Source organism: Diadema antillarum, unplaced genomic scaffold (genome assembly GCF_040938485.1).
Source record: "Diadema antillarum isolate AM-2024a unplaced genomic scaffold, OU_Dant_1.0 seq00000169_RagTag, whole genome shotgun sequence".
NCBI lineage: Eukaryota > Metazoa > Echinodermata > Echinoidea > Diadematoida > Diadematidae > Diadema > Diadema antillarum.
This window is the reverse complement of record NW_027271238.1, coordinates 935,001-962,704: the sequence shown is the minus strand read 5'-3', so window position 1 is coordinate 962,704 and position 27,704 is coordinate 935,001. Positions and strand designations below refer to the sequence as shown.

Genomic DNA, 27,704 nt, shown 5'->3' with positions numbered 1-27,704 from the left:
TGACGAATCTGACAGAAATGGTTCCAGTGGGTTCTCGATCGGAGTTGCAAATAGAAGAACTCTTTTTCTTAACCTCATTTGAAAAGGTTAAAAAACGGCTTAAAGTGTTCTATCCTGCAGTACAGACAAGGAATTATATTTTCCATGGTCATCTTTCTACGGTTGAAGGTCACCTTTGACACCCTTTTCTCCATCATACCATTGTTATCGTCAATATTTAACGAATTTCTTCCGTCGAAGTCAAAGAGACTTTGTACTTAGTACCAGCCCCAAATCGTTCATCCATCAAGAAAGGGTTTAACCCAAGATGTCACTCTTACCTCCAGTGTGAAAATTGGTACCAGTCGTTGCTCTGGTAATAAAACTGACAAGGCCCTCAAAGAAGTTTCAATACTGATTCTGGTCTCTTACATCTTCCGCTTTCGCTGGACCAACACGGCGGAATTTACTTCCACGTGATCGAGCTGAAACACTCAAACTCCATACCGTCTATGAGGAGCAACCTAAAATCCTACTTTTTTAACCGTGCGTTTAGAAGACAGATATTCATTCCCTCTGCTTCTTCTTTTATGCTTTTATGCTATAGAAACTGTATGTATGAATTATTAATAGGTTACCTTTGGGTATGTATGAATTATTAATAGGTTACCTTTGGGTAACTTCGGCCACAACCATCAGTTTATATATAAATTTCTACATATTACATGTATTATCCGTAGATTGTAGTAGATTGATTGAGGCGATTGCAACAATAGATGCTAGTAATAATTCGTGCAGTTTCTAAACTGTTGCCGAGAATGAAGCAGGAGCATCAGATGATGTAACGTAATCTTGTGTAGATTGTATTTTTCAAGAAGTTTAATCTTATCCATCATCCATTCTCCGTCTCTTTTTCCCACCCGATATATTTGGTGTCATCAGCCTACTGGAATGTGAGAACCAATCATCCCGTTGAAGGCAAATATTATCATTTCTTTCTTGTATTCGTTCGGAAAAAAAAAGACAATATCAGAAACGATTTCACATAATTAGGGTAGAATTGTTTCTACGTTTTATCTTTGGGAATGGGAGTGTTCCACGAGTGGCTTCTACCAACACGCCCTGCATGGTGACGAAAGCATTATCAGGGATACTTGGAGTGAGCTGGTGCATGTGCACATAGAAAAAAAAATACAGGAAAAATGAATTGTTCGGGTGACGATGAATTTGGTTTTTCCATTCCAGTATGTTGATGATATTTGACGGAATGAAGATTTGCCATGGTTTCATATCTTTATCACTCGTTTATTCTCTTTCCCAAAGATAGAACAGTTTGATATTTACTGAATAAAAAGCTCTTTATTGTCTTATTAGTGATTACGCACTCTATCCCGTGCGGACAATATCTTTGAATGCAATGTTACGATAGTATGATACACTTAGCTTGTTTACAGAGATGTTTTTTTCAGATACTCAGCAGATTTTTTTTTTTTTTTTTTTGGTGTCATGCACAGAATTTTTTCTGTCATGCGGATATGACATTTTTTAAGGGGTTGGATGCTGATATGGTAACGGTAGTGACACTGATATGTATTTGAATGTTCGAGAAAGAGAATAAAGAAAGCCATTAATAAAACTATTAGAGTAACTGCAATTATCTCATGTACCAACTTTTTAATTATTACATGAAATTCCCATTTTTTATTCTGACTTTCAGTTATGAGATTCTAGACATGCAAAAATATAACGGCACAAAAAAAAATTGAGTGGAAGACATTTTAATGTTCTTTGTAGAAGGTCCGCATAAGATTTAGAAACATTTACTGCGATAAAGGATCACCTTTCAAGTGTTTTAATGTGCCGAAAGGGATTGACACGACTGTCGTTATCATTTGCATTGTTATCAGTGCAGCGACTCTGTACATCGATGCTATTATTATCGTAAAAAATAGCAAACAAGTATAATAATCATCAATACAACCACTTCTCGAAGGTGGCGACAACACCCCGATCTCCGTGTCGGGAAGGATGCTGAGTGCTTTCTGGTGGTTCTTTGCTCTCATCATTATCGCCACGTACACCGCCAACCTCGCCGCCTTCCTAACCGTCACCCGCATGGAGAACCCCATCAACTCCCTGGAGGACCTTGCCAATCAGAACAAGATCATCTACGGCACGATCGAAAACAGCAGCCTCCACAGGTTCTTCGAGAAGAGGAAAAACCAGCGCATCTATGAGCGCATGTGGGACTTCATGAGCTCGAGCCAGACGAGTCCGTGGGTGCCCACCGACAAGGAAGGGTACAGGCGGGTGAAGCAGGAGTCATATGCATTCTTCTGGGACGCACCCATCCTGGACTACATCAAGCAAACAGAATGTGACCTGATGACAGTTGGGAAGCCGTTCAATCTCAAGGGATACGGCATTGCAACACCGCAGGGGGCGGCTTACAGGGATAATTTGTCAGTTGCGTAAGTTGCCAAAACACGTCAGGGTGTAGAATCACGAGACCGACAAACACGAGTCATACAGATCACGAGTTCGACATTGAAAAAGAAAAAAAAAAAGGTCCACGAGTCATACAGGCCACGAGATATACAGCCCATGAGTTCGACACAAGGTAAATAAGGCCCAAAAGTTCTACACCACGTAAAACAGCCCACGAGTTCGACTTTACAACACGGGGCTTAATGTATCGGTCTCGTTGGCCTTGTTTGCTTAGTGTCGAAATCATAGGTTGTGTAATTCGTGGACTTTATAACTCGTGGGCTGTATGACTCGTGGGCTGAATGACTCATGGGCTGTAGGACCTATAATGGGTGTCGGTCTCGTGTCGTGCACCTGTAGAATTGTACGCTTGGTCCTAAAAAGGCATCCGTCCAATATGTCCAACAGAGTTTATAGAGTCAATGCCATATCCATGGTAAGGAATTTATTGTTTTCTTTAACCACTGAATACATCGAGGTTATCGTACAGACATAACGTGTCTAATCGATATAAAATGTCACATTCTCTGTTTAGTAGAATAAAGCATTTACACCCATTTCTTGTATTTGTCATGAAATACAGACTTTAACATTTTCCGTGCCCCTTCTATCGTTTCCAAAGGATTTTAAAACTCCAAGAAGAGGGAATCCTGGAGGAAATCAAGAAAAAGTGGTTTGAGCGAGAGTCCATCTGTCCGGAGGAAGTGGTCAACAGTAACCCGAACACTAAGGCCTCGGCGATCGGTCTCAGTAAGATCGCCGGGGCATTCTACGTGCTCATCATCGGTGCCGTCCTCTCCTTCATTGCCGTCATCATCGAACACATGTGGCACAAGCCACCGTCATTCTACAAAAGGCGACGGCAGATGGAGGCGAGAAAGGCCAAAGAGAAGGTATGATTTCGAGACCGTATTTGGGGACTTGTCCGGGAATTCATTCGTTCTTATACATGTTAGACATAAAATATTTTCAAATGGCATCGTATGTAGTATCGGGGTTTCTTAATTTAAAATTAAGTGTGCTGACTTCAAACTCATACTGTGACCAAAATTCCTGAATCATACATGTACATTATGGTATACATATGTTTTGATTGTCATTATAAGTGTTATTTTCACGACGAATGCATAGCCTGATTTTACATCTGCTCTCGTTGCTGGAGATACCATCTATGTTGTCAAGGGAAATGATAATAGTGAAGGCTTTGGCGTGACTAATAAGTCGGAATTAAATGTTTTTCTGTTTAATCATTGACATCGATCAAAAATCAATTCCACTGCGTGTTGTCGTACTGTATTTTCTTCAGAAAATCTCGTGTTCTAGATTTGCAAATACATACCAATCATGCCATTAAACTATGTAAAATCCAAGAAAAAAAATCACGAAAAAGAATCGTAAGTTGATTGCCAGAAATTGATGTTCAAGTGCACCTTTGAGTGATCTACCATATTACTTTCAAACAATCTACTGGTAATTTTCGGTATAAACCCTCTTACAAAATGCACACTAAATCGGAATACAGAGCTGGCAATCCTTTATTTCGGAATCCATTCAAGAAGCTAGCACCGCAGATTGATTATCTGTGTGTCCCCTATGAGATGATAATATTAAACTCGCATCATGCGATTACCGAGTGTGTAATGTTTTGCAAATCAAGGACCTCATCTCATTTTTCATGCTACTAAACTTCCATCTGCTTTCCTTGACTGCATTTAACTTTTTACTAACACGTACATTCTTCGCTGTCATTTCAGCCTAACTACTAACACGCTGCTTCTAATTACATTGGATGTAATGTCAGGAGCTTGCAAAGGTGTATAACATACCTCTACATTAACATGAACCGAAGTCCTACATATAGGAATCAGAGGACTTGAAGGGAAAAGACTAAAAAAAAATTATCCCGTTAAGCTAGATGAGTTAACAAACTCCATTCCCGTGCCAAAAAAGAAACTCAATAAGACTGTATTCCCTTTCTATACCATATACCAGCTCAGATTTTATCCTTGTTAACTTTGAACAATACTCCTGACTCGTCTCAGCAATCATTCCTAACGCTGCTGAGGTTTATCCTGCGAGTGTTCATGATTATGGTTTGCTTTGATGAACCTAATCTTATCCCATGCGTATAAAGTGTTTATCCTTGGGTGCCTATAACAACTCTAGAATGTGTATGCTAAAGCAGCACGAAAAATTCACTTCCAAAAATGCATTCGTATCTTTATGGAACACGAATGAAAGCTGTCAAATCTCTTTTCTTTTCTTTTTGGATAAAAGGACATAACTTGAAACAGATATATGCAACGAGCAATATCTATTAGAAATTCTCTCCCTCAACAGACAACCAGACAGACAGACAATCACACACACACACACACACACACACACACACACACACACACACACACACACACACGAAATGGAGCAGCAATTCACATAAAGTGAATGTATTGTGCAAACTCATTTCTAACAGTTTTTCTCTCCATGTCGTATGTGTGGCCTGTAACGATCTCTTACTAACAGCGCAAAGTGGTTTTCATCTCTGTAAGTGCTGAAAGCTTGCCTCGTTTGATGGCTGTCCTATCAAAATCGTACTGTCCATGCTTGTCCTCACGCAATCTCTTACTAACAATGCATGCTTTTTATTCTGAGTGCTCAGCTCACGTTGATGTATTTTTCTTTACATGTTGTTTGCTTTGTTTCGTTCTTTGTTTCCGTTGCTTCCTGTTCACAGCTATTATGACGTATTACGAGCACACATGCTTATTATAATCATGATGAGTTCTGCACTTGATATTGACAGTACCTGGGTGTAATCAATGTATAGTTGTTCAGTGGGAATGGATGTTGCAAAAGAGAATTCATTAAAAAAATGAATATAACTAAACTAGAAATTAACTGTATCGGTAAGGGTTTCGTATAGAGAGATGAACATTTAACGTTATCAGTTAAGCATATTTAACCTAAGAAAGAATATGGGATGGGTGCAACTTTTTCTTACCAGACATAAAGCTCATGGTTAAGTAACTTAAAAAGAATTCCACTGTAAACACACACAGCACACAATGGTATCACGCACCTCTATGTCTCCATATATTTCGTATGCGTTCAATCATTTCTCTATATGTTTCGTGGTCTTTGTTCCGATTGTCTTACAATACAATTTCGTCGTAAAAATATATATATCAACTCTGCACTACTTCTAGGGTGTCCAGCACAACGAATATAGAGTTTTGTTTTCCTTTCGTCGTTTTCTTTATCTTATATTGTACCCCTTTTCTATTCTTGTCACTTTTCTGTCAGACCCTAACAGTCACGTGATTTGAGAGAAAATTTTCATATCAGGTTTAAACGCGGGGATGAATTTTTGTTTTACAGCGCCAAACTTAGCGGCAATTAAAGACATGCGTGAATAAGGGGACCTTAAGTTTCGTCGTCAATGATGTGTATAGGGCCGCACGTATTATTTCGGTTTCATTGATAAAGTTGAAGTCCATGTTCCCCGGGCATTGAAGTTTGTTTAATAACAATGAACTTGGATTCTTTTTTTTAAATGTCTTTCATCAAATGCTTAATGAAATGGCAATAAGCTTTGGCGTCAAGTTTTGTTTTCTTGCTTGGTTATCGTCTTATTTACGTGTGTTATACAATGTATCAGTACAATTCACACTGACGCGTGTAATGTAAGTGAAAAACGCACACAATATCATGATATACGTACTGTCACCCGTTGCAGCGCTAATTGAATGGTGACATACTCTTCCAGTATCCGATGTTCATGGCTTAAAAAGTGGCATGCGTGTATTTCTCGTCATTTTCTCATTGTGATCTACTAACCCACTGGCCTGTGTCCATACCATATGACGTATTACACTGTGGTAACCATTGCTCTTGCCTCGATTGATGTATTATTACGCACAGGACTGGGGAGAGAAGCTGCCCACATCACGCAATAATGGCTCCGCTATGCAAGACAACAACAGTAAGGTATTTTGCATATTTCACTCAAGACGTGAGAATGAGAGCATAATAATTATGAGGCAGAACTCTGTTCATTGACCTCGTTGTATTCTCATCTCTCCCAACCGATCATGTTATAGATTTTACGCCACGACTGAGCTTAGGTTAGCCCGAAAATCACCTGTCATGTGCGAGTTGCCATCTCTCGAAACTTACTAAAACTTTTTCCGATACCTTGCTTCACCGATGATATTAAACTAATATTCTAAACGAAGCGACGGGGGTATTGATTTGCTTAGAGACATTATTATCATCCTGAACTTTCATTTGATCGTGTTATCTGCCTTTTAAAAACAACAACGAAAACAACAGAGCAAAAAAAAAACACGCAAAAACAAAACAAAACAAACAAACCGACTTAGTTTAGGTAAAGCGAGGCGTATGATCTAGTTCCTTTTACCTAATATGGCTTTGGGTTGTGGTGTCAACCGCTAGATTACATATACTACCAAGGGGGAAAATGCAGAAACAAATAAATGAAAGGAAGGGAAAGAAATGTGATAAAATGAAATTGACGATACCAGCCATTATGCTTTTACTTCTTTGCTGCCATCCGAATCGTTTGTAAACAATTCTTCCGACCGAATTTGGTCCCGACAAACAATTTATCCCATGTGGCATGCTAAGCTCGAAGCTACATGTGAATAGTTCAACAGCCCTCGCTATATACGTCTAATGATATATCAAAATGGACCTAAAACCTTCGACAGTTCTGACTCCCAAGTATACGGATTAGAAGGAAATCCTGTTTTAAAAAAAAAACTAAAAATAATGCATAATAAGATATGATTGACTTACCTTATCCTGCTTGTCACTCATTTGAAAGGTGTATAAGTTTCTTGGGTATATTTTCGTCTTTTTTCATGTACATCGATTTTTTTGCTTGTTTCCTTTTATTGGGAACGAAGACAACCTGTGGGAACATTGATTTTGAAGTAAGTTTTGTACTGAATGAAGAGAACCTTATTTTTGGACAGAACCATTTCAAAAAGATGGAATGTCTGACCAACCTTTAATGATTTAATTTGTAGTACATCATCAGCCGTGGTGAACAAGATTTAGAATCAGCGTTTTATATCCATAACCATTTCCTTGAATTCAACAGTATCTATTCTGTGTTAATGTGTTCTTATGACATTTTGTTATCCCTGTGACATGCCATTTGCGGGAAAGTCTAATGTTATACATTGTTGCATCATTAGTTACCAATTTGTCAAATTTACACGAAAGCTAATCAGTGTATTACCTGCAGTTACTAAAACCTCAAGTATAGGTATTCTAGGGACTGGGAATTCTGATGTAGACGCATTTTCATCTGTGAAATCAGATAAGCAATGAAAAAAGGTAGAAGCTGTGAATACTAAAATCTAAGGCAACATGTGAGTTAAAGTGACTAGTCCAGATTCAAGTCAGCTTTTCCCCTGCAGCTTCTTCTGCTTTACAAACCTCGATGTCCTTGTTGCCTATAAGTTGTAGGGACAAACTATTACACGGTTTATTCATTTCATTTTGCTCACACTTTTCTCCATTTATTTTACGATAAATGTTAACAGCGACAGTGAAGCATATAGATTACAAAATGATCAGATCATAAAAATACAAATCCTGCAGTGAAAATAGATGAGACGATGTAGGTAAGTCCTTTCTTGAAGCGAAAGTATCACTAGCCTATTTTTTTTCTCATTTCCGGGATTAAGATAAAAGATTAGGGTGACTAAACACCTAAGTTTGGTAAGATCTTAAACGCTTGTATAGGGAATGTGCGTCTTAACTGAATTATCGAGCTTTTCGCAGCGAGAAGAGTTACTTACAACACTAACTAACCCGTCATTGAAGGAACGAAGCGTCAGAATATAATATCCCAATATGACGCTCATAGCAATTCGTACACAAAATTTAAAAAAATGGTAAAGGTAACAATGAGAACTACAATCGTGACTTGATATGAGGTTGTCTTGTGTGTTTCTAGCAACACATTGTGCAGGAAAACGACAGCATGGTTCTTCAACCCCTCAGACCTACTCCATGGAGCACAACGGGTAAGTTAAGAACCTGTCGATCGAGTGTGGGTCTCATGAAGTATCTCATCCTTACATTTTTGCTGTGAAAAGAAAACAGAAATGCATCGGATATTCTTGTATTCTTGCACAACACGCTCATTGAAATATGAACCAAATCAAGGTAACAATTACAACATGATCTCGTGTCCCAGTCACCATAGAAGTTTACAAAACAGCTGCAAAAAAAGGGCTTTAAATAACCCATATAGCTTACACTACCTCGGTAAATTCCAGTTGAACTATATAACTTTTTTTTTACATCATTTGAAAATGAAAGTCGTTCTGGCAATTTTAGAAGCAAAATGGAAGCGACATATATATATATATATATATATATATATATATATATATAGAGAGAGAGAGAGAGAGAGAGAGAGAGAGAGAGAGCCACTATCTTTTTTTTTTTCCTCACTTGCTCGCGGATGCGCCGTTTTATTCAACTAAAATTAGAGGGTCATTTCAAATTCATTCAACTCTGGGCAAACTTTCAGTTCTCATTATTTCACCGAGGATAAAAATTACTTAGATAATAGCTGTTTCCTTTATCGTTTCTAACTCTGAAAGTTTTGTTCATATATTTTGTCAGAACTGATGACCGAAAATGGAAATTAAAGAGTTGCCAATTAAACAGATTCCCAAGAGAGAAAAAAATCATGAGTGAAAATGTCGGGAGATATTACGTGCTTGTATAAAGATGTTTCATCAGATGCCCACTCTCCCTGTTCTATAGAGAGCGCGTGCTAGCATCGACATCATACGACCAGCCGTCGTCCGTGTGACAAGCTGCATGATCTCCACAGAGTATATTTTCGAGAACGTTTGATGACGACGATGACGAGCGACAGATCGAGGGGAATCAATCATAAACATCAAGACGCCATCGTGTTTTATTGACATGCATTGGTGAAACAATCGCAAAAGTGTGTCCATGCGTCTCTTACAACGATATCCTTCGGACATGTTTGGAGAAGCTGGTCGCAGAGTGCCGGAAAAATGCACTGGAATCATGGGAAGTGCCAGTGGGGAGTAAAGTTTTTTTGCGTCGAATTCATGACTGAATCCTGTAGCGATGTCTTCTTGCGCCCCGCATAGTATCGTACATGTATCGAAATTTGAGAGCAAGACGTTCGCTGCTTGCTCAAGTGGAACAACTATCGATACCAACGAGACTTATTTGTACCTGCAGCTTCGGTTTATTCTTCTCTACGATTGTTATATCGGTGACTTGATGATGTCGTATTTCTTGACTCATTTACATCGCGTCGATAGATGGGGCATGAAAGTTTGTTTTTGTTTTTAATCTTGGAAGAGAGAATGTCTAACTATAGATCGAGAGGTAAACAACAACGTTGAGGTTGATAGATCGGGGACTGATACTGTCTACATTTGAAATCGACATCAAGTCCATCCAGTTTCGACGTGACGCTCAGAAGGCTTATCATAAGTTGGTGAAAGGTGTCGAAAAAGGACAATATTGCAGACGCTTTTTTTTCAAGAAAAGTATAGTGTTCGGTTATGCTATCGATAATACTCTGGAATTTTCTCCGTAGCCAAAGTCTATAATGATTTTTTTGTTTGTTTCTGTTGCTTCTAACCTTGATTTGTTTATATATATCTCTTCAAACCCATGTCCCCCCCCCCCTATGTATGCTCCGTTATTGAACTCAGCACAAAATCGGCTGTCATGACAAAGATGGTGCGACAGTATCTGTACAGCTTCCAGCGAATTTTAATAACTTTGCTGGGAACCATTGGTTTTTTTTTACTACTCATAGACAACATATTGGGAAATTGTTATTACAATGATATCATTGTTATGTATAATCGATGTCCGTATTAACTCGTCTTGACTCCTTTTCCGCAAAATTGTAACAAACTGACAATGACTATACTTGCAACAATGATCATTTGTTCTCGTTTGTGTTATGATTATCTTGGATTTTAACGAGTTGTCAAATGGCAAAAACAGAAGATATATTGCTGAAAAAAAAACAGTCACAGAAAAGCAAAATAGTTCTACTTGTTGACCTTTCTGCTGGAGGAAGTGATTCCTTAGCGTTAATCCCTCGGCCCCTGTGTTTGTTTAGTCACTACGTAACACGAGCAATGTCTGAAATGTTATTTAATCATTTATTATTCTTATTTGATGCGAAAAGTATACTTTTCTTTGTATGGTGTGTGAGAAAGAGACAAGAGATGTAGTGTTAATGTCTCTAGAGGCCTAGTTTTGCATCTTTCTATCATGTTTGACAGTCTTGTTAGAATTATTATTTGAAAATTTTCCGTATCTTTCAGGTTGGATCCGTGCATCTTGTGTGTCCCTTAATAACGTTCTCAATCTTTGCTTTGATATCGAAGAATTTGTCGGACAATGAATGTATAGATTCGAGGAATAGATGAAATTCAATAAGAATTAAATTTCAGCAGTGAATTTTGCACAAATACAACACAACAGCAGGAGTAATTTGTCGTTTACACAATAAAGTTACAACTCGGTTGATTTCTTCTTTGTATCAGACAAGGTTGTAGGACTATACACATCGTTTATTGAATCGTCTATGTTAGCTGACCCCATGAAATAGGTAACAGCTTGAAGTTTCTAGTAATTTGTAGTTTGTTTCGGGATTTTTATCGGAAGAATACTGACAGCTTCACTGATTTTGATTAACATCTGGTGCTTATCCTTACATGATTCCTGGTGAATTGCAGACAAAGACTTAGTGTTTGTGTCATACTTTTTTTCAAACGTGTATGAACAACTTCTTGCAAATTTCACTCTATGTCCATATATGAAATTTGTATGTAATGTGTGTTGTCATCCTGAGTCCTGCTATCTTTTTTTTACTGACCTGCAACGATAGGAAATTTAACAGTGGTAGATGTTTATAGATCAGGTTAAGCTGTGACCTCTTTACGAATTACACATTATTTGAGTATTTACAATAAAAAAAAAAACTTTCATGGAGTGTCAAAACAGGCGTTTTGCAAAATTTAATGAAAACGAGTGTCATAACATAAATTGCATGATGTTTAAAGACAATATAATCTATCATCTGCGACTTAAATTCATTGGAGACTCGTTGGTAATAATTCCTGCGTTCATGTGCGGAGTGTTGTATTATTCTATAGTCAGCTCTAAGTAATTAGAAGCTATCAATGCGTCTTTCAGATGATACTTTGTGTTAGTAGTCAGTGTAGGTTGAACGAGGAGTGAGAGTCCACATACTTGCGAGAAATGAATTTCATGACTGGAGGAAAATTGCACAAGATATCACGGTCCGGGAGAAGTTTCACAAAAATCTGACTTGATGTAAGAATAAGAATGCTATAGGAATTTGTGTGGAGGTTTCACGTTTTCACGCATCAGGCATATTGGGGATTATTTTGCTGAATTTCCTTCGTTTACAAATGAAATCACAATATTGGGTCAATCACAATGATATCCTTCACCTGAAATAATTGAGTCTTTACCACAGTTAATAATGACGACCAATGAGGGAAAATTGTTTGTGGTTGCTAAACAAAAACATGGACCTAAACATGGCATTTATATTTGTTATCTATATAAACTAATGGAAGAATTTTGAGGCGACATGATATGCATAGTTGATCTAATTTTCATAACACCTAAGTATAACCGATAGTACCATTTCGTGAAAACATTTGACAATCTAACATCCATTACTTGCTTTACTATTGTCCACTCTATAATAGCTGCACTTTATTTGCCCGTTTCGCTTGATTGATTTTACTCCTTTCAATAAAGTCAACATGAAGTGAATTTTTACAGTTACGGAAACATTTTTTATTGTTGATATGAGACATGTTAAAATGTGATATGTTATTTTACTCTACACGTACATATTCTTGTGGTGTCAAAGATTAACACTGAGTGCATTGTGTGGTTCTTGGAAATACTGCGCTTTCGAATAGTTTATCATGAGCACTTTTGATAGTAAGATATGAAGAATATCAGCAAATTTTAAGAAACACCACACTTGTCGACTTTTATATGCTAGTGGATTTTTACCATATAAATTGTTTTGATGATACAATATTACTCGTCTAGTGAATCATATGTAATCAGTCTAAATACAATCTTTATGAGGCATTTCTACAACGACCGCAGATATAGGTCTTAAGACATCTTCTACCAAAGTTTTTGCAAAGTTGAATGAACTTTGGACATGCCAAAAGCTGACGAGGTTCTGCTGTGAGCTTTGGATAGGGAACATGGAAATATCGATAACGATTGCTTAGCAAATATTCTGCCTGCGTGAACTATGTATTGATATCTTGTTATTCTTGCTGTTTTTATATCATTCTTTCAATCAATGAGCGATTGTTTATCTAGAAGGGAGGATTAAGGAGAGGTAATCAATTTCTTTTTGGTTGATGAATCTGCGTGTATTTCTCGTTCTGCAAGGAAATGTACATACACTCGTGGTCAGGTATAGTCTGTATCATTGTATCTACACCTATATCGCAGTAGAACAAAACTGTCCAACCGTCTTCCTATCTCTATTCTACACTTAATCAGTTTGGAAAGCTTGGTAACAATAGTAGCACGTATCGCAACCATGCCGATACCAGCTCAAAGGCACATGGTAAATATTGTATATCAGTCTGATTTTTTTTTTATTTACGCAAAATTTGTCCTTTGCCTTTTTCGTCGATATGAATTACCCTAAAGACACTAACAAACAATATCATCAGCCTGTCTAGTATCATTTTATTAGGTCTCTTTATAATACAGTGAAAAAAAATACTGAAGTCCCTCTGAAGTAAACTATTTTTTCTCATAACTTTGAAAAAAAAAAAACGTGTGAAAGTTGTGCGCAGGCGCCATCTTAATATCCCTGTTATGAAATAAGTGCAAGGTCCACCGACAGGGTCAGAGTCTTCTACGCATGTTCAAAGGTTTGACATGACGTCATGTTGCTCAATGATAAAAAAAAAGAAATATTCCCGTCACTATAAAGTGCAGTGGTAAACATGGTAGTATCAGTACGCATTAAAGTTCCCCAGTATTCGCGTAACCTATGAAAAATATTCATGTAATATTAAATTTTCATATTTTATATAGTGCCACAGAAAGAGAAAAATATATCAAAAACACATGAAACAGAATGTATCGCTGACATACCTTTCAAACGTGTTATTCATTAAAACATGGGAGTTGATCTTTGTACCTTGTCCTGTCTCTAAGCCTGCCTTTTTTGCGGTGGTTTGAGGGTCAGGGAAAGAATGACTCGCATGAAATGACGCAAGTGTGAAACGTAGTAATTGAGGTGCGTCGTACTTACGTCAATGTGTTCTACTACATTTTTTTTCTTTTCACATCGTAGCCATTGTGGTCAAGTTTGTACTGTTGCCGTATGCAGGTATGCATATATTGATGGTTGTACTCGTAGTTGCCTATATACATGCGGAGTTTGTTGAACGAGACGGACTAACGTTTTTGCTTAGTTTTGTTTTGTTGTTTTGTTGTTGTTATTATATTTGGGGTGGGGAAAGGTTTTGGGGACAGGCATATATAGGGTACACCCCTCCCCCGCGCTCTTCAACGGGAATAGTCTCCGGGCAGAAATCTGGACGAATCATGGGTTTTGTTTTGATTTTTGTTATCTTTTCGTTATCTTTTTTTTTTTTGTTTCAAGATGAAAGTGTGTGGGCCAGGGGGTATAACAGGGCTGCACCCCCTCACGATTCCAAGGCTCCTGCAAAAGGAGATGATGAGAAGCATGTGACAAAGAAACGGGATTTGCATAATTGTGCTCTCGTTGCAGGTACAGTATCATACAGTATATATATATATATATATATATATATATATATATACACATATATAATATATATATATATATACATATAATATATATATATATATATATATACAATATATATATATATATATATATATATATATATATATATATATATATATATATGTATATATACATGGGCAATTCCACGGTAACTGACGTTACACGTAAGGATTTTCTTGAAATTGTTTACCTTGTAGTTTTGTGAATGAAAGCACCTTGGGCTTGCAATTAGCATTGATGAATAAGTTCATGAGAATGAAGAAATAGGTGGAAAGTTTTTCTCTCAAACTGCATTTCTTATGACATAGCAAGTGAAAATGTGTCGGTAACTGACGTTACGGAAAAAGGACATGGGAAATTATGGTGTAGATGTAAATGGAAATATCTCATGTCCCTGACTTTTAGCCTTTACGTGTTTAATATTGCAATACACCTAGGTTCTTAGGAACAGGTGTGCAAAATAATGTGCACTTTAGTTGTCTCCTTTTACCACCATGCCAATTTCAGTGAAGGCATGACGGTAACTGACGTTACGTAGCTGACGTTACGCTTACATTTGCCATAGGGTTTACACATGCAAACTCATGATTGGGAATAGCTATGTGATATTTCATAATTCTGACCATTCAGAATGATTTGGTTGATATGGAGTCATACCTTGGTTCATCAGTCATAAATACACAATGAAATGAAACAGTAGTCCATTTTTTGTGTTCTATGAAAACTTAAAGGTAAACATGTCAGTAACTGACGTTACGTAACTGACGTTACACATACTTTGCCGTGGGGTTTACAGAGAACTAATTTATTTAACAGGTTATTATACTGCTGCAATGTACCAGTGACAATCCCAGGCAACTACAGCAACAAATTAAATCAAAATCTAAAGACACAAATAATATTGGGTGGGCCCTTAGGGGGCACCCCCCCCCCCCATGCCATAGCACAGTTGGGCAAAAATAATGTAAATGCGCAAGAGGATATTTCTTGACATTTGGTCTGAAGATTTAATTTTTATTCAACATTTATGATTACACAGAGCCATTAATAGATTAAGCAGTTCCAAGTATGAATATATTAACATGACTAAGGGCTTTTTTGTTTGTTTGTTTGTTTGTTTGTTTGTTTGTTTGTTTTTTAATGAACAGGAAAGTTTTTATCTACATAGAGTGCTCCACCCATAATACCTTGTAGTACTACACAAAACATGGATACTTTTGTGCTTGAAAAAAATATCAAAATATCTTCCAGGTCATGGGGAAAAAACATGTATCAACTCATAAATATGCATAAATATGTATGAAATCTATTGTGATATATTTCTCCCTCTTTTCTTTATTTTACTCCTGATGATCTCCATCATCAATTGATTTAAATGAAAAGTGTTGCACTTTTAATATTTCTCTGTGAAGAAGAAAAATAAATGCTTTTTTGGTCAAAAGAGCATTATTGTTTTATTCCTAGCTTGAAGTAATTTAACTGATTTTCTTTTCCTTTTCACTGATATATCATGGCTTGCAAATACATTCGAGATACCAAGAAATCGGACTTTGCAACGAAAGAATACTAAAATCAATATAAAAAACTCTTCCTGTTCATAATTATCATGTGTTGTATTACAAAATGTCCCTGCATGAATAGAATAAAGTAATCAACAAATACACACTGTATGAACAATTTTTTTTAACCCTATAGAATCCTCTCTCACTTTGAGCAACATCAGTGTTAAGTTTCAAACAATAATGAGTACATGCCTTACGTACCATAATACAAGATGAGCCATGTTAACTACACCACACATTTAAGTGCAAGAGAAGAAATATCTGTTTGTGCATTTGCCTTGAGGTAGAAACTGGACTAAGCTTCCTGAAAAAAAAAATGCCAGCAAAAGCAGACATTGGTGAAGATTGTTAAACTGTTGGTATACAGCTGTGCAGAAGTTTTTTTTTTTAAATAGAAAATGTGGTTAACATGCAATCATGTCACTGATTAGGCCTACAAACTTTGGTAGCTTTATCATCCCGTAGGACTGGGAATGTACTAATTTGAGTGCATATACTGCATGTGGCAAACTAAACTTCCAGATGATTTAACCTTTAACTTGTGCTGAATCAAAAATCGAAAGCTCAAGCCCCCCCCCCCCCCAAAAAAAAAAAAAAAGAAAGATAATCATGGTAAATGAATGAAATGAATTTAGAAATAAAATAAAATTGAAAAAAATATATCCATGGACATACCATGGTAATGACATCATTTCATATGAAAGGGATTGCTGCTCTTTGTTGTAAGTTGACTTCCCAGATGTATTGAAATGGCCAAAAGTCAAAAAAATTGCCTCAGTCATAATTACTGTCATGGTAACTGACGTTACATACTCGTGTAAGACGTTTCGGTAACTGACGTTACACATTTTGTAGTGTTTGACGTTACACATTTTGTAGTGTTCATTTTGACTCTCCAGTATGCCAAGTATCCTTATTTCTGGTATAAAAATAAAGGCATATGGGCATACATTAGAAATCCCAAGTTACATCAAACAGCTCACTTCCTTTGATGAATAAACTTAAAAATTCCTTGTTTTTGGTAACTGACGTTACATCCATCATTATCAAAGTAATTAACAGTTTTTATCAAATTCTTTAAAGCTACCAGCTTTTTTTTCTATCGTGTGGTAAAAGACTTCTCTGGTAACTGCATACATATGAAAGATTGTTGTTTAGAGTACTAATAAAGTGGATATACAGAGAGTAAGTTATGCGACAATACACTCTTTTCACCATTGAGTTATAGGCATATTTTGGCAGCCATTTTGAAAATCAAAATGGCCGCTTTTATTGAAAAACATAATGATTCTTACAAATTCAACTCAAGTACTGTCTGAAAATGTATGGTGTTTGAAACAAATATCATTTTGAATTTTTGGCACCTGCCAATTTTTGGCACCTGTGTCCTAGTTACCGTGGAATTGCCCACATATATATGTATATACATATATATATATATATATATATATACATACATATATATATATATATATATATATATATATATGTGTGTGTGTGTGTGTGTGTGTGTGTGTGTGTGTGTGTGTGGAGAAAGGGGGCTGGCCTTTCATCTTCACACTATTACATCTCACTTCAAAGATATGAGGACGTTTCTGGAACACAAGTTAAAGAAACACACGGCTTTTCCCCAAATTATTGGCACATTTCATGTAGGTAAGCGTTTATTCTATTTCCCATTATGAAGACTTAGTGGCAGAAATGATGATAAGAATTTTGAAATTTGCGTAATTTAATCAAGAAAACAAATCATATGAAGCTAATGTGGGGGAAAGTGTTCTCCATGGTGTGATAACAGATGACTTATCGAGAATCTTCACAAAGATATTTTGACACTTCAAGCATAACCTTCTCCAAAATACAACAATAAGAAATTATACAAATATAAGAGAGAGACAGGAAGAGAGAGAGGGGGAGCTAAAACAAGAGACAAGAGACAGGAAAGGGCTAATAAGAAAACTTTTATTGTGATTTTGGTTGTTGTTCCAATATGACTAGCTGTACTTTTATTGATTCACTAATTCGTATTCATATTACTAGCGCACAAGCCCAAACGACAGTGAAAATCAACTCTACAGGTGCTTGGCAACATGAGGTATCAAGAGCAGTCTGTGTAGGCCTATTTGTTCAAACTCTCATTTTACTGCTGTAAAGTGTACGTTGTGGATTTGTCAACACTGACTGCTGCGAGGTCCCTCAGCCTTATCCTTACCTTTTCGCGACACTAAAGAATCGCTAATGAAAACAAACAGACTAATTGCCATAAGTTGCATCTAACGGGGCTACATATGCAACCATCCGTAGCTTATATCGTGTAAATATGATTACTGTTTCCCCCTCCCCTTTAACCCTTGTTGACTGTGCCAGAGGATATACGTAAGATATTTCCCCGATGAGGGTGTCAGAGCGAACCCCATTCCTCCACTAGTATTCGCACCAAGCTTGGAGATCGACCGGGGGAAGGTCGGTGCACAGCTGGCTCGGGTTGGTGTCGGCGTGCGGACTGGCCATGGGAGTGAAGAAATAAAACAGAAGCAACAACAAAATTCATGTTACATTCATTATATCGACAAATATACACGGAGAGAGAAGGACTGACAGGTATAAGGAATTTTAAGAATGCAGGTATTTACATTCGTTTTGCAGACTTGAGCAACTCATTTTGAGATCATTCAAACTTTTGCTTATCTCTGTCATCAATGAAAAAATTACAGACAAATCACAATATAGTTGTCATATTCCGCACATCATTCAGAGAACACTTGGAAGGAATAGTTTCAATTTTGCACGAGTACTGCTCTTAATTCTAGACTATTTTTATCATTCTACGAGAGTGTATTGATGATATGATACATGATACATAAGATACATTTTCTTGTGATATATAAGTTCACACAATCAGCCTTAGTATCCTTTGCTGTGCTAAACGCGGTCTGTAGCAGAATGGCATTACACATAACAGGTCACTAATTCTTTTACATTTTTCAAATAAATCAACATTTTTTAATCACAAAAATCAGAAGGATTCATTTTCCATTTTTGCTTGAAACTTTATTTCCTAAACTTCGCTAAAGGTATTTATCAGAAGAGCTATTCAAGTTGTCAAATTTGTCCTCTTGTATCATTATGTTTATCGTAAAGAAATAAATTAGCTGATAAACTTAAGTCAGATTAATGAAAAAAGAAATAAAACTGGCTATTGTCCGTTTAGATACAATATCATAAAATCTCCCTACTTTAAAACTTTACACTGTATGCGATTCAACCAAAGATAAGGAGGCTGAGAGATCGCATCTTTGAAGGCATTATTCATCATTTGCCATTTAAACAAAGCAACAACAGCTTTAGTGCTTCAAAAAAAGTTTTGAATGTAAGGGATGGAAAAAATCAATGTAAAAATTTCAATCAGTATAAACAATGTTAAGTTTTGTTAAATATACAAAATATGAACAACAGTTATAATAAAATTGTTTCTAGATTTAACAGTTTTTCAGTAATGGTGTTATCACTTTATATTTTAGGCTTTATTGCAAAGTTTTCAGATGGAAGGATGTTTTGAGATACGACTTACCGACACATATGCATCAAGGTAATGTCATAACTCGAATATTTATAAATCCCTGCCCCTAATGGTAAATAGGACCTTTGCTCTGAGTGACGTATTTGATGATTACAATGACGGCTTTGAATAAGGGGACAATATGGAAATGGAACTATACTAAGTATACACAGTCTTATTTTAAAAGATTAAAAATGTTCACGGTATAGTGCATCAGAGGATTCTGAAGACAGAGCTTGTGTTTATGACTTGTGAGTAGGTAAAGCGTGAAAAAGCTTTTTCATGTACTTACATTTTGAAGACGTTCTCCTGGAATACGAGCGGATTGTCCATTGTGTCGCAAAACACACGGGCCATGGTGATTTGGTCAATGGCCTTGCGTTGATCTGCGCGGCAAAGACAGTGACAAACACAAGTCAAATAGTCAAATACCAGTATTTGAATGAACAGTCAGCAGTTCGTAAATCCGAAACCAGCGTTTGCGAATACAAAGGTTTGTGTTTGAGTTTTCTACGCTGGCTTATTTTTGTTTTATCATGTCCTTAAATCTTTGAATATCTCCTATCTTTAAACATAAAACTTATCATGTACTTGATATCATTCGGACATCACATCCCTTACAACCTTACAAGCTGTCATTTCCAGGAAATTACTACCCTACAAATTATGCGAAGTGTATAAATTATACTAGATATTGTCATTAAAGGACAAGTTCACCTTCATAGATATGTGGGTTGAGTGAATGCAGCAATATTAGTAGAACACATCAGTGAGAGTTTGAGCAAGATTGGACAATCTGTTAAAAAGTTATGAATTTTTGAAGTTTCTGCTCAGTCACGGCTGGATGAAAAGACTACTATAGCTTGTGATGTCACATGAGTACAACGATATAAAGAAAGAATAAAGAAAATTCAACATATTTCCATTTTTCTCGCATAACAAAAGAACACTCGACTTCTCTCTTTCAGAAGGCAGGGGGAATAATATTACCCTTAACATACGTCAGTAGCAAGTCGAAGAAATGTGCACTTTATTCAAAAAGTAAAGTTTTGTGAAATTCTCTTTTTATTTTCCTTATATAGTTGTACGCATGTGACATCATACACTGTAGTAGTCTCCTCTTCCAGCAGTGACTGCGCAGATACTTAAAATATTCATAACTTTTGAACGGATTGTCCAATTTTCATCAAACTTTCACTGATGTGTTCTACTAATATTGCTGCATTCTCTCAATCCTTATGTATATGAAGGTGAACTTGTCCTTTAATTTCATTCAATACAACTTAGCAAAGGTTTATGTTCAGATTTAATGGTAGGCTTGGGAGACCATTACATAGTCACCTCATCTAACTTGTGTAACGTGTTTGCAACAAGTAACGCTTGGTTTTTTGTTATCTAAATCTCCACCCTGAAAGTTTTGGTATGATTTTGATTTTATGCCGTTGTGCTCGCTCAATCTTCCCCTCTATCTTACAGTAAACCTACATGACTATGTGGTGTGGCATTGAACTTCAGCTCTATTTCTCACAGTTGCTACCAATGGTAGTAACTACCAGTTACTAGGAAGCTCGCACATAACTGTGTTTCTCTCACTTAATTTCTGCTAATGTGTTCGTCCTTTTTCGGATATCAAAGGGGCATTCCAGACGATTTTCATGAAATCACATCATGTAGTACATAAATCGACGGCTCCTTGTACAGAGTTGTGGAATTAGCGTGGTCCTTGAGCAGAGGAACAATACTCTGAAAAATCTTTCACAAATTACCCTGAAAAGTGTCGATGACATAGCAGCCTCGCATATTTCAGAAATGTAGCAGTGTAATTTCATTACAATACCACTTGCTTAACAAGTTCACCTGTGTAGAATGTATGCCCGCCATCTTCTTTTGTTCTGCTTCCTTGATCCCCGACTTATGGGGAGGCTGCCATGTCATCATCTTCAATTGTTCATTGCAACTTCTTGTAAACTTTAAAAACATTCTTATTCCTCAATCCGATCACTATAAACTCTGAAACTCTGTACTCGGTATAACTAATTTATAGTTGTTCGAATGTAAAAGTCTGAAAATCACTCGGAGGTCTCCTTTAAGTTTACCAGCAGTAAAGGCTTGAGCCCCTTTGTCGTTCAGGTAAAAGAATCTATCGCCGTCGCGAAGGGCCTTAAACTGCCTGCCGAGGATACAGCCCAGGGTGGGCCCGAACAGAGAACCCTCCTCAGGTAACTCGCCCAGAAATCCAACAAAAGGGTCTATTCTCTTCATGTCTTGATCGCTGCAACAAGAGTAATAGTTTTGATAACAACAGTGGCAATAAATGATAGCTATAATGATAATCAATAATGATGATGATGATGATTACTATTATTATTATCATCATTGTTATTATTATTATTATTATTATTATCATTACTAGTATTATTATTATTATTATCATTATTATTATTATTATTATTATCATCATCATTACTACTTTCATCATCATCATCAGAAGTAGCAGAAGTATTATTATTGTTATTATTAAAGCAATAACATCGTTTGTATTATTAGAAGCGAATAAACCACTCAATGAATGAATGAGTGAGTGAATGAATGAATGAATGAATGAGTCGTTAAAATACAAAATACATAAAATAAGAATCTAAAAACAGAAGGCTAGTCTTTACACTGGTGCCAAATAGGAGGAAACTATCTGTCTTTTTGTTTACATGTTTGTTTATTCGCAGTTTCCTTCTATCATAGAGATTATTTAATCATTCTTATATTCCTTCTTTTTTTTTAAAGCAGGGTATACTTCCATTCAAAGCCGCAAACATGACAAAGGTCTGCTTTACAAGGGAGCCCTGTGTTAATATACATTGAAAGTCAAAAAGAAATGAGATAAGATTGCTCTCGTGATTTAGATTCCATACGTTTCTACATTTGGTACTTAGCTTCTCTATCAGGATTGTAAAATAAGAACATTCTTTTCCTCTCTTATGCCGACAATGACTGACGTTGCCGCACCAGCTGCTTAATCCCGTTTAATCACGACTTTGAGTCTAATGGACTAGAGGATAAGTCCTATTCGCAAAGGGCCACATCAAAATGATTGTCATTGACATTCCTTTACCTGTGTTTGTGTTCCAGGAAGATAACTCATGGATACACCTCAGACAAATAGACAGACAGACACACTCAGACAGACACACACAGACACACACACAAACGCACACATATACATGTGGCGTAGGCATTGTATTCTTGTTGTTCCTGTCACATTGCAGTGCAATAGATGATTGAAACCTTCGATTAATATCATAACCATAAACAATATCACTGCTCTCATTGACATTAAGGAGTCGCAAGCTCGTAACGGGTGGGGAGGGAGTTCTGGGGAGTTTGCGGAGGCCCCACCCTTTTGCCAGCAGGAAAAAAAAATAGCTTGTCACTCCTTGTAGTCGAAGAAAGGAAACCAGAAAGTGGCACAACATTAACTTTTTTTTCTTTTTCTTTTTCTTTTTTTGCTTGTCAGCCGATGAAACCCGGAAGTGGCACCACAAACATTTTTTTTTTGCGCCCCCAATGTGCAAGATAACGGAACTGAACATTTTAAGCTTGAACTAAGAAGGTTCATTTTTTCTCGTTCGGAACCCTCCCATATAAAAATCCTAGATACGGGCTTGAGTCAAGAATCTGCAAATGGAATGTTCGACGAATCAAGTTTGTAATCACTCACCAGCACACACAAAATAATAACGATAATCGTCTCACGTGTTTCCGTATGCCTTCTTCAAATTGGCAATGGTTTCAGACGACATCACGCCCTTGAGGTCTTTCCATGTCTCGAATTTGTCCGATGTGCAATGTTCCCGCCACTTGAAGTATGGTGCAATGCCATGGTCTCGGCCACGCAAAAGATTGATGGCCATGACATCAAGGCCCGCGTCCTCACTACATGCAGAGTTAGAAGAAAAGAAAAAACCTAAATTGCAGGTTGTAATCTAAAGAATGTCGCTCCTTTACTAAAGATTAGTAAAGAATGCTGTACATACATCATATCAAATCATATCTTTAATGTCATAAATGTGCAGTCGTATATCACGACAAAGTTATTTCCATTTGCCTATTTTATGATCATGACATCATTTTAGTCAAGTGGATGAAAACTTCGAACCAGAAAAATAACTATTCCATTAAAACTTTTACATGTTATTTCAAATTCAAATTGTCCTGTGTTGTGCTTGGAAAATGTGAATATCATAATGACCTGATGAAAATGCATTCAGATTTTTTGTTCATCATTAATTGAAATTTGGTTTATGGGATCAATAACGAATGTTTGTCAGCATGGGAGAGAAATTACGCTAAAAGAGCTTACAAGTACGCGTGAGCAGCACGTACGGGGCATTTGTGGATGGGTTATGTGTGTGTGTGTGTGTGTGTGCGTGTGTGTGTGTGTGTGTGTGTGTGAGTGTTTTTGCATTCATATAGTTATGATGATCAAGACAATAATTAAGCCACTGTGTAGTACCTAGTTTCATTGCATTTTCAACTATTTTCAATCAAATTAGTCACATGATAATTTATCTGCAAACGTCCACAGAGAGTGAGTGCGGACGAAGAGCCGCTACACATAAAGATGGCGTCATGGCAAATGGTTATATCGACATATTAGATTGTGTGCAACAAATATTGCATTCGAAACATGTAGACAAAAAGAAAAGACAGAGATGACAATAATGATGAAGATAATATAATGTGTAATGATGACAATGGTAACAGTGATGATAGAGTAATTATGAAATTGAATAATGATAATGATAATAATGATATAAAGTAATAATGATAATGATAATGAAAATAACAACAGATAATTTAATAGATATTGTAAATGCCAATGTGACATACTTTTGTGTTTATTTTAAGGAATAGACTTGATTGGCAAAATCCCGCAGTTATTATCATAAAGTATCAATATGATAAGAAATAAACGTAATGACTGTATTTATTCACATTTGATAGTTAACATTTTATGAATTGTTGCGCTGTGTAGCCGTGCAAGATCGAGTCGAAAAGCCGTTTCCAAAATGTTTTACATTATTTAGTTCATATCGTGTATCTAGGCCTCACAATTTCTTGTGTGTTCATAATACATACGTACTTACGTACATTGCTTTTTTGGCATGATATGTTTTGTCCATTTATGTTCTTTGAGGAAAATCACAAATAAGTGAAAATAATGAAAACGAAATGAAAAAAATATATATTTGTATATCATAGGACCCATGCGTCGTGTGGAAGTACGCCATGCACGAGTCGATGCATATAAATACTCACGCGTCGTCTGGTCCCACAAATAGTCGCTTTTGGAGGGCCTTGACCACCCGAAGGTCGATCTTACGGGCTTTCTGCCTCACCATGCCCTCAATGAACCCGTCAATGCCTCCCTGAGGAGGAGGAAATAGAGTAAATTGGACACGACATCAATTAGGAGCAGGCAGGCGTGTATACCCCCCTCACGATCAGGTCATCCCACGAGATCGACATCCTCGAGTCATACAACCCACGAGTTCAACATTAGAGGGAAAAATAGGTCTATGAGTCATACAGGCCACGAGTCATACAGCCCGTGAGCTCAACACAATAGGCAAATAAGGCCCATGGGTTCGACACTAGGTATAAACAGCCCAAGAGTTCGACATAACAACACGGGCATGTGTGTCGGTCTCGTGGAAGGTCTTGTTTGCTTAGCGTCGAACTCGTGGACTGTAATACTCGTGGGCTGTATGACTCGTGGGTGTTGAACTCGTGACGCGCACCCTCGAAATCGTGTTTCTTTACGACCATTGAGCTAGCACTAAAATACACTCCACGCTTAACTCAATTTTGATGCATGAAGTAGACTAAAACAAACAGAAAAGTGAAATTCATTGAAAGAAAGTCTCACTGATGATAACAATATCACAGAACTTTTAAACTTTCATGACCTGCGTTTCAAACCGAAACTTTATGTCAAATACAATGTCACAATATTAAACTATAGATTAGAAGACGTTGCTATTGCCTTATATTGAAGACTCTCATCTTTTAAATATATCTTCACGACTTCTTTTTTCCTGTGGAAGACATAAAATCAAGAAGAAAATGAATGTATTTTGCATCATAGTTTCAGGATTTCGGATTTAGCATGCAATGATAAATTTGAAAAGTTGTATGGGATATGTTGATTAAGTATTATTAAAAAAACCCAAGATACTGTCATGTACTATTTAAATGAGTGTGATTTTTTCAGGTAATGGAATGCTATCATAGACCTACTTGACTTTGAATGAAATATTGAACCTGATATCTCTATGTTTAAAAAAGGAAAAGTTTCAATCTTCAAAATCTACAACTTTGCTACATGCCATAAAAGTATCATGCTGTCGTACTAAAAAACACTACACAGCAGAGTTGGCTGAATTCTTATGGCACCGGGGAAGCGTACAGGAGAGCGCCAATATCATAAGCAGAGTTTGAGCTGGAGTTCGATCCAAGCAATTAGGATAAGAAATAATAATAATAATGATAATAATATCAATAATGATAATGATAATGAAAATGATATCAACAGTACCAATAACACTTTTTTGCCTATACTTGCATGAGACTGTATTAGTCATTTATTTCTGATGTGAAATGTTGTGCGTAAGATTAATTATGTACGTGGCCTCCCAGGTGTGAGCAGCATGTGAAACGTACGACTATTGGCTTAAAGTGGGTCGATGGCCCTAAACGAAACTGGCATCTGGATTAAAATCAGTTTCTCTATTTTTTTTTCCACGAACTCACTTTTTCAAAGTCGTACATAAACTTGGCGTTGAAGAAGGCTGCGTCGAGATTTAGCGGTTCCAACTCCTGCAAACTACCGTCATCTGTCCTGTTGTAGCGTTCGAGTACCTGGTCCACGGCGCTGTGGCCCTGTCGGTAACCCGCGGTGGCAAAGACGTTGGTAATACTCGGATCAACATTCTTCCGGTAACCCTTGTATTCGCCAATGTGCTCTTTAATGACAAAAAAAAAACCAGAATCAACAACAAAGTATATCGAGCATGTGTTCATATGGGAGAGCATTCATTTTTTCTTTTATGTGCACACATACAAGTCACAGGTCCACTGTAACAAATATAGCAAACCTACTATCCTCTCTCCAGGGAAAAACAAAGCATAAACAAATTGACGATAAACTTGGCCTACAAATCGGCCTACACACAAATAAAAAGCAAAACGATAAAGCACTCGCATTGACACACCAGGGCTGTCCAACAATGTATGCGAATGTCGGTTGATTGTAACGGTTGTCAGTAGTGGCTTTATATAATAACATAATAGTTATATAAGCAAAGCTAAAGCGGTCTTCTCTAATATTTCTCCTGTTTTTTAATTATTGGCTAATGAAGACATTTATAAAGTCATTCAATTGAAAGAGGAAATCTGGTAGAAAGATCCACGAGCTCACTCTGAAATCCCTTTCTACCATAGATGGTTGGTAGGTACTCTTCGTAGTCAATTCGTTGCATGATGGCACCGACAATCTTTCGCGCCTCCTGGAACACACGCTCGTTGTCCGTTGCCCAGTGTGGGTTCAACTCCACCAACTTGCCCGCGATGAAATTGTGCTCGCGCACGAAGATGGTGTGTAGCGACGTCAGACCCGGCTGTTCATTGGCGCGAAAATCTCCCGCCTCGCCGCAGACGACACCCGTTTTGTCATTCTCGTTGAAGCATTCGCCGAGCTCCTGGTGGGGCAGGAGGGGCTTCTTGTCCTGGCCCCTGGGAAGCTCGAGGCATCGGAGTCGTCCGACGGTGAGATTGTTGTAGCCTGGAAAGTTTGTTCGTTTGTTTGTTTTTGTTTGGCAAACGAAATCTTGTTCAGCAATACAACATACAACACCTTTGCAAGTTTTAATTGCTCTTGTTTCAAAACGAAAACCCATTTTGCTGAGACTACATTTTTTGCAAACTCTTTATGCTGGGAATTTGAAACCTAACAACAAGAAGGAGAATGGTATAATTTGAAATAAAAAAGAATTGTCTTTAAATGCAACATGTCCATACGTGAAGGCAAAACTGAAGATGAGTTCAACTTTTCTCCACATTTGTTGTCCTTTTCTGTCAATTGCAGTATCAAAGCCTGCAATTTGTATTTCACCGAAACCCCAAATTGCAATATATTGGTATTTATCATGAC

General features: G+C 37.0%; 2 protein-coding genes across 2 annotated transcripts in view; one reads left to right on the top strand and one right to left on the bottom strand.

The window, feature by feature from the left end:
- Positions 1-9,398, top strand: part of LOC139728196 (glutamate receptor ionotropic, kainate 1-like) — a 136,824-nt gene extending 127,426 nt beyond the window's left edge. Inside the window, exons 14-18 of the mRNA XM_071639158.1 lie at positions 1,973-2,450; positions 3,089-3,359; positions 6,388-6,448; positions 8,456-8,525; positions 9,277-9,398. Of these exons, the coding sequence (XP_071495259.1) occupies positions 1,973-2,450; positions 3,089-3,359; positions 6,388-6,448; positions 8,456-8,525; positions 9,277-9,325 (929 nt within the window). The 3' untranslated portion in view covers positions 9,326-9,398. The remainder of the gene's footprint in view (positions 1-1,972; positions 2,451-3,088; positions 3,360-6,387; positions 6,449-8,455; positions 8,526-9,276) is intronic.
- An 8,962-nt stretch (positions 9,399-18,360) lies between these two features.
- LOC139728183 (peroxidase mlt-7-like) overlaps positions 18,361-27,704 on the bottom strand; it is a 17,955-nt gene continuing 8,611 nt past the window's right edge. Inside the window, exons 7-13 of the mRNA XM_071639146.1 lie at positions 26,973-27,335; positions 26,306-26,517; positions 24,812-24,921; positions 23,246-23,425; positions 21,592-21,767; positions 19,788-19,881; positions 18,361-18,439 (exon numbers count right to left, since the gene is read on the bottom strand). Coding sequence (XP_071495247.1) covers positions 18,361-18,439; positions 19,788-19,881; positions 21,592-21,767; positions 23,246-23,425; positions 24,812-24,921; positions 26,306-26,517; positions 26,973-27,335 — 1,214 coding nt within the window. The remainder of the gene's footprint in view (positions 18,440-19,787; positions 19,882-21,591; positions 21,768-23,245; positions 23,426-24,811; positions 24,922-26,305; positions 26,518-26,972; positions 27,336-27,704) is intronic.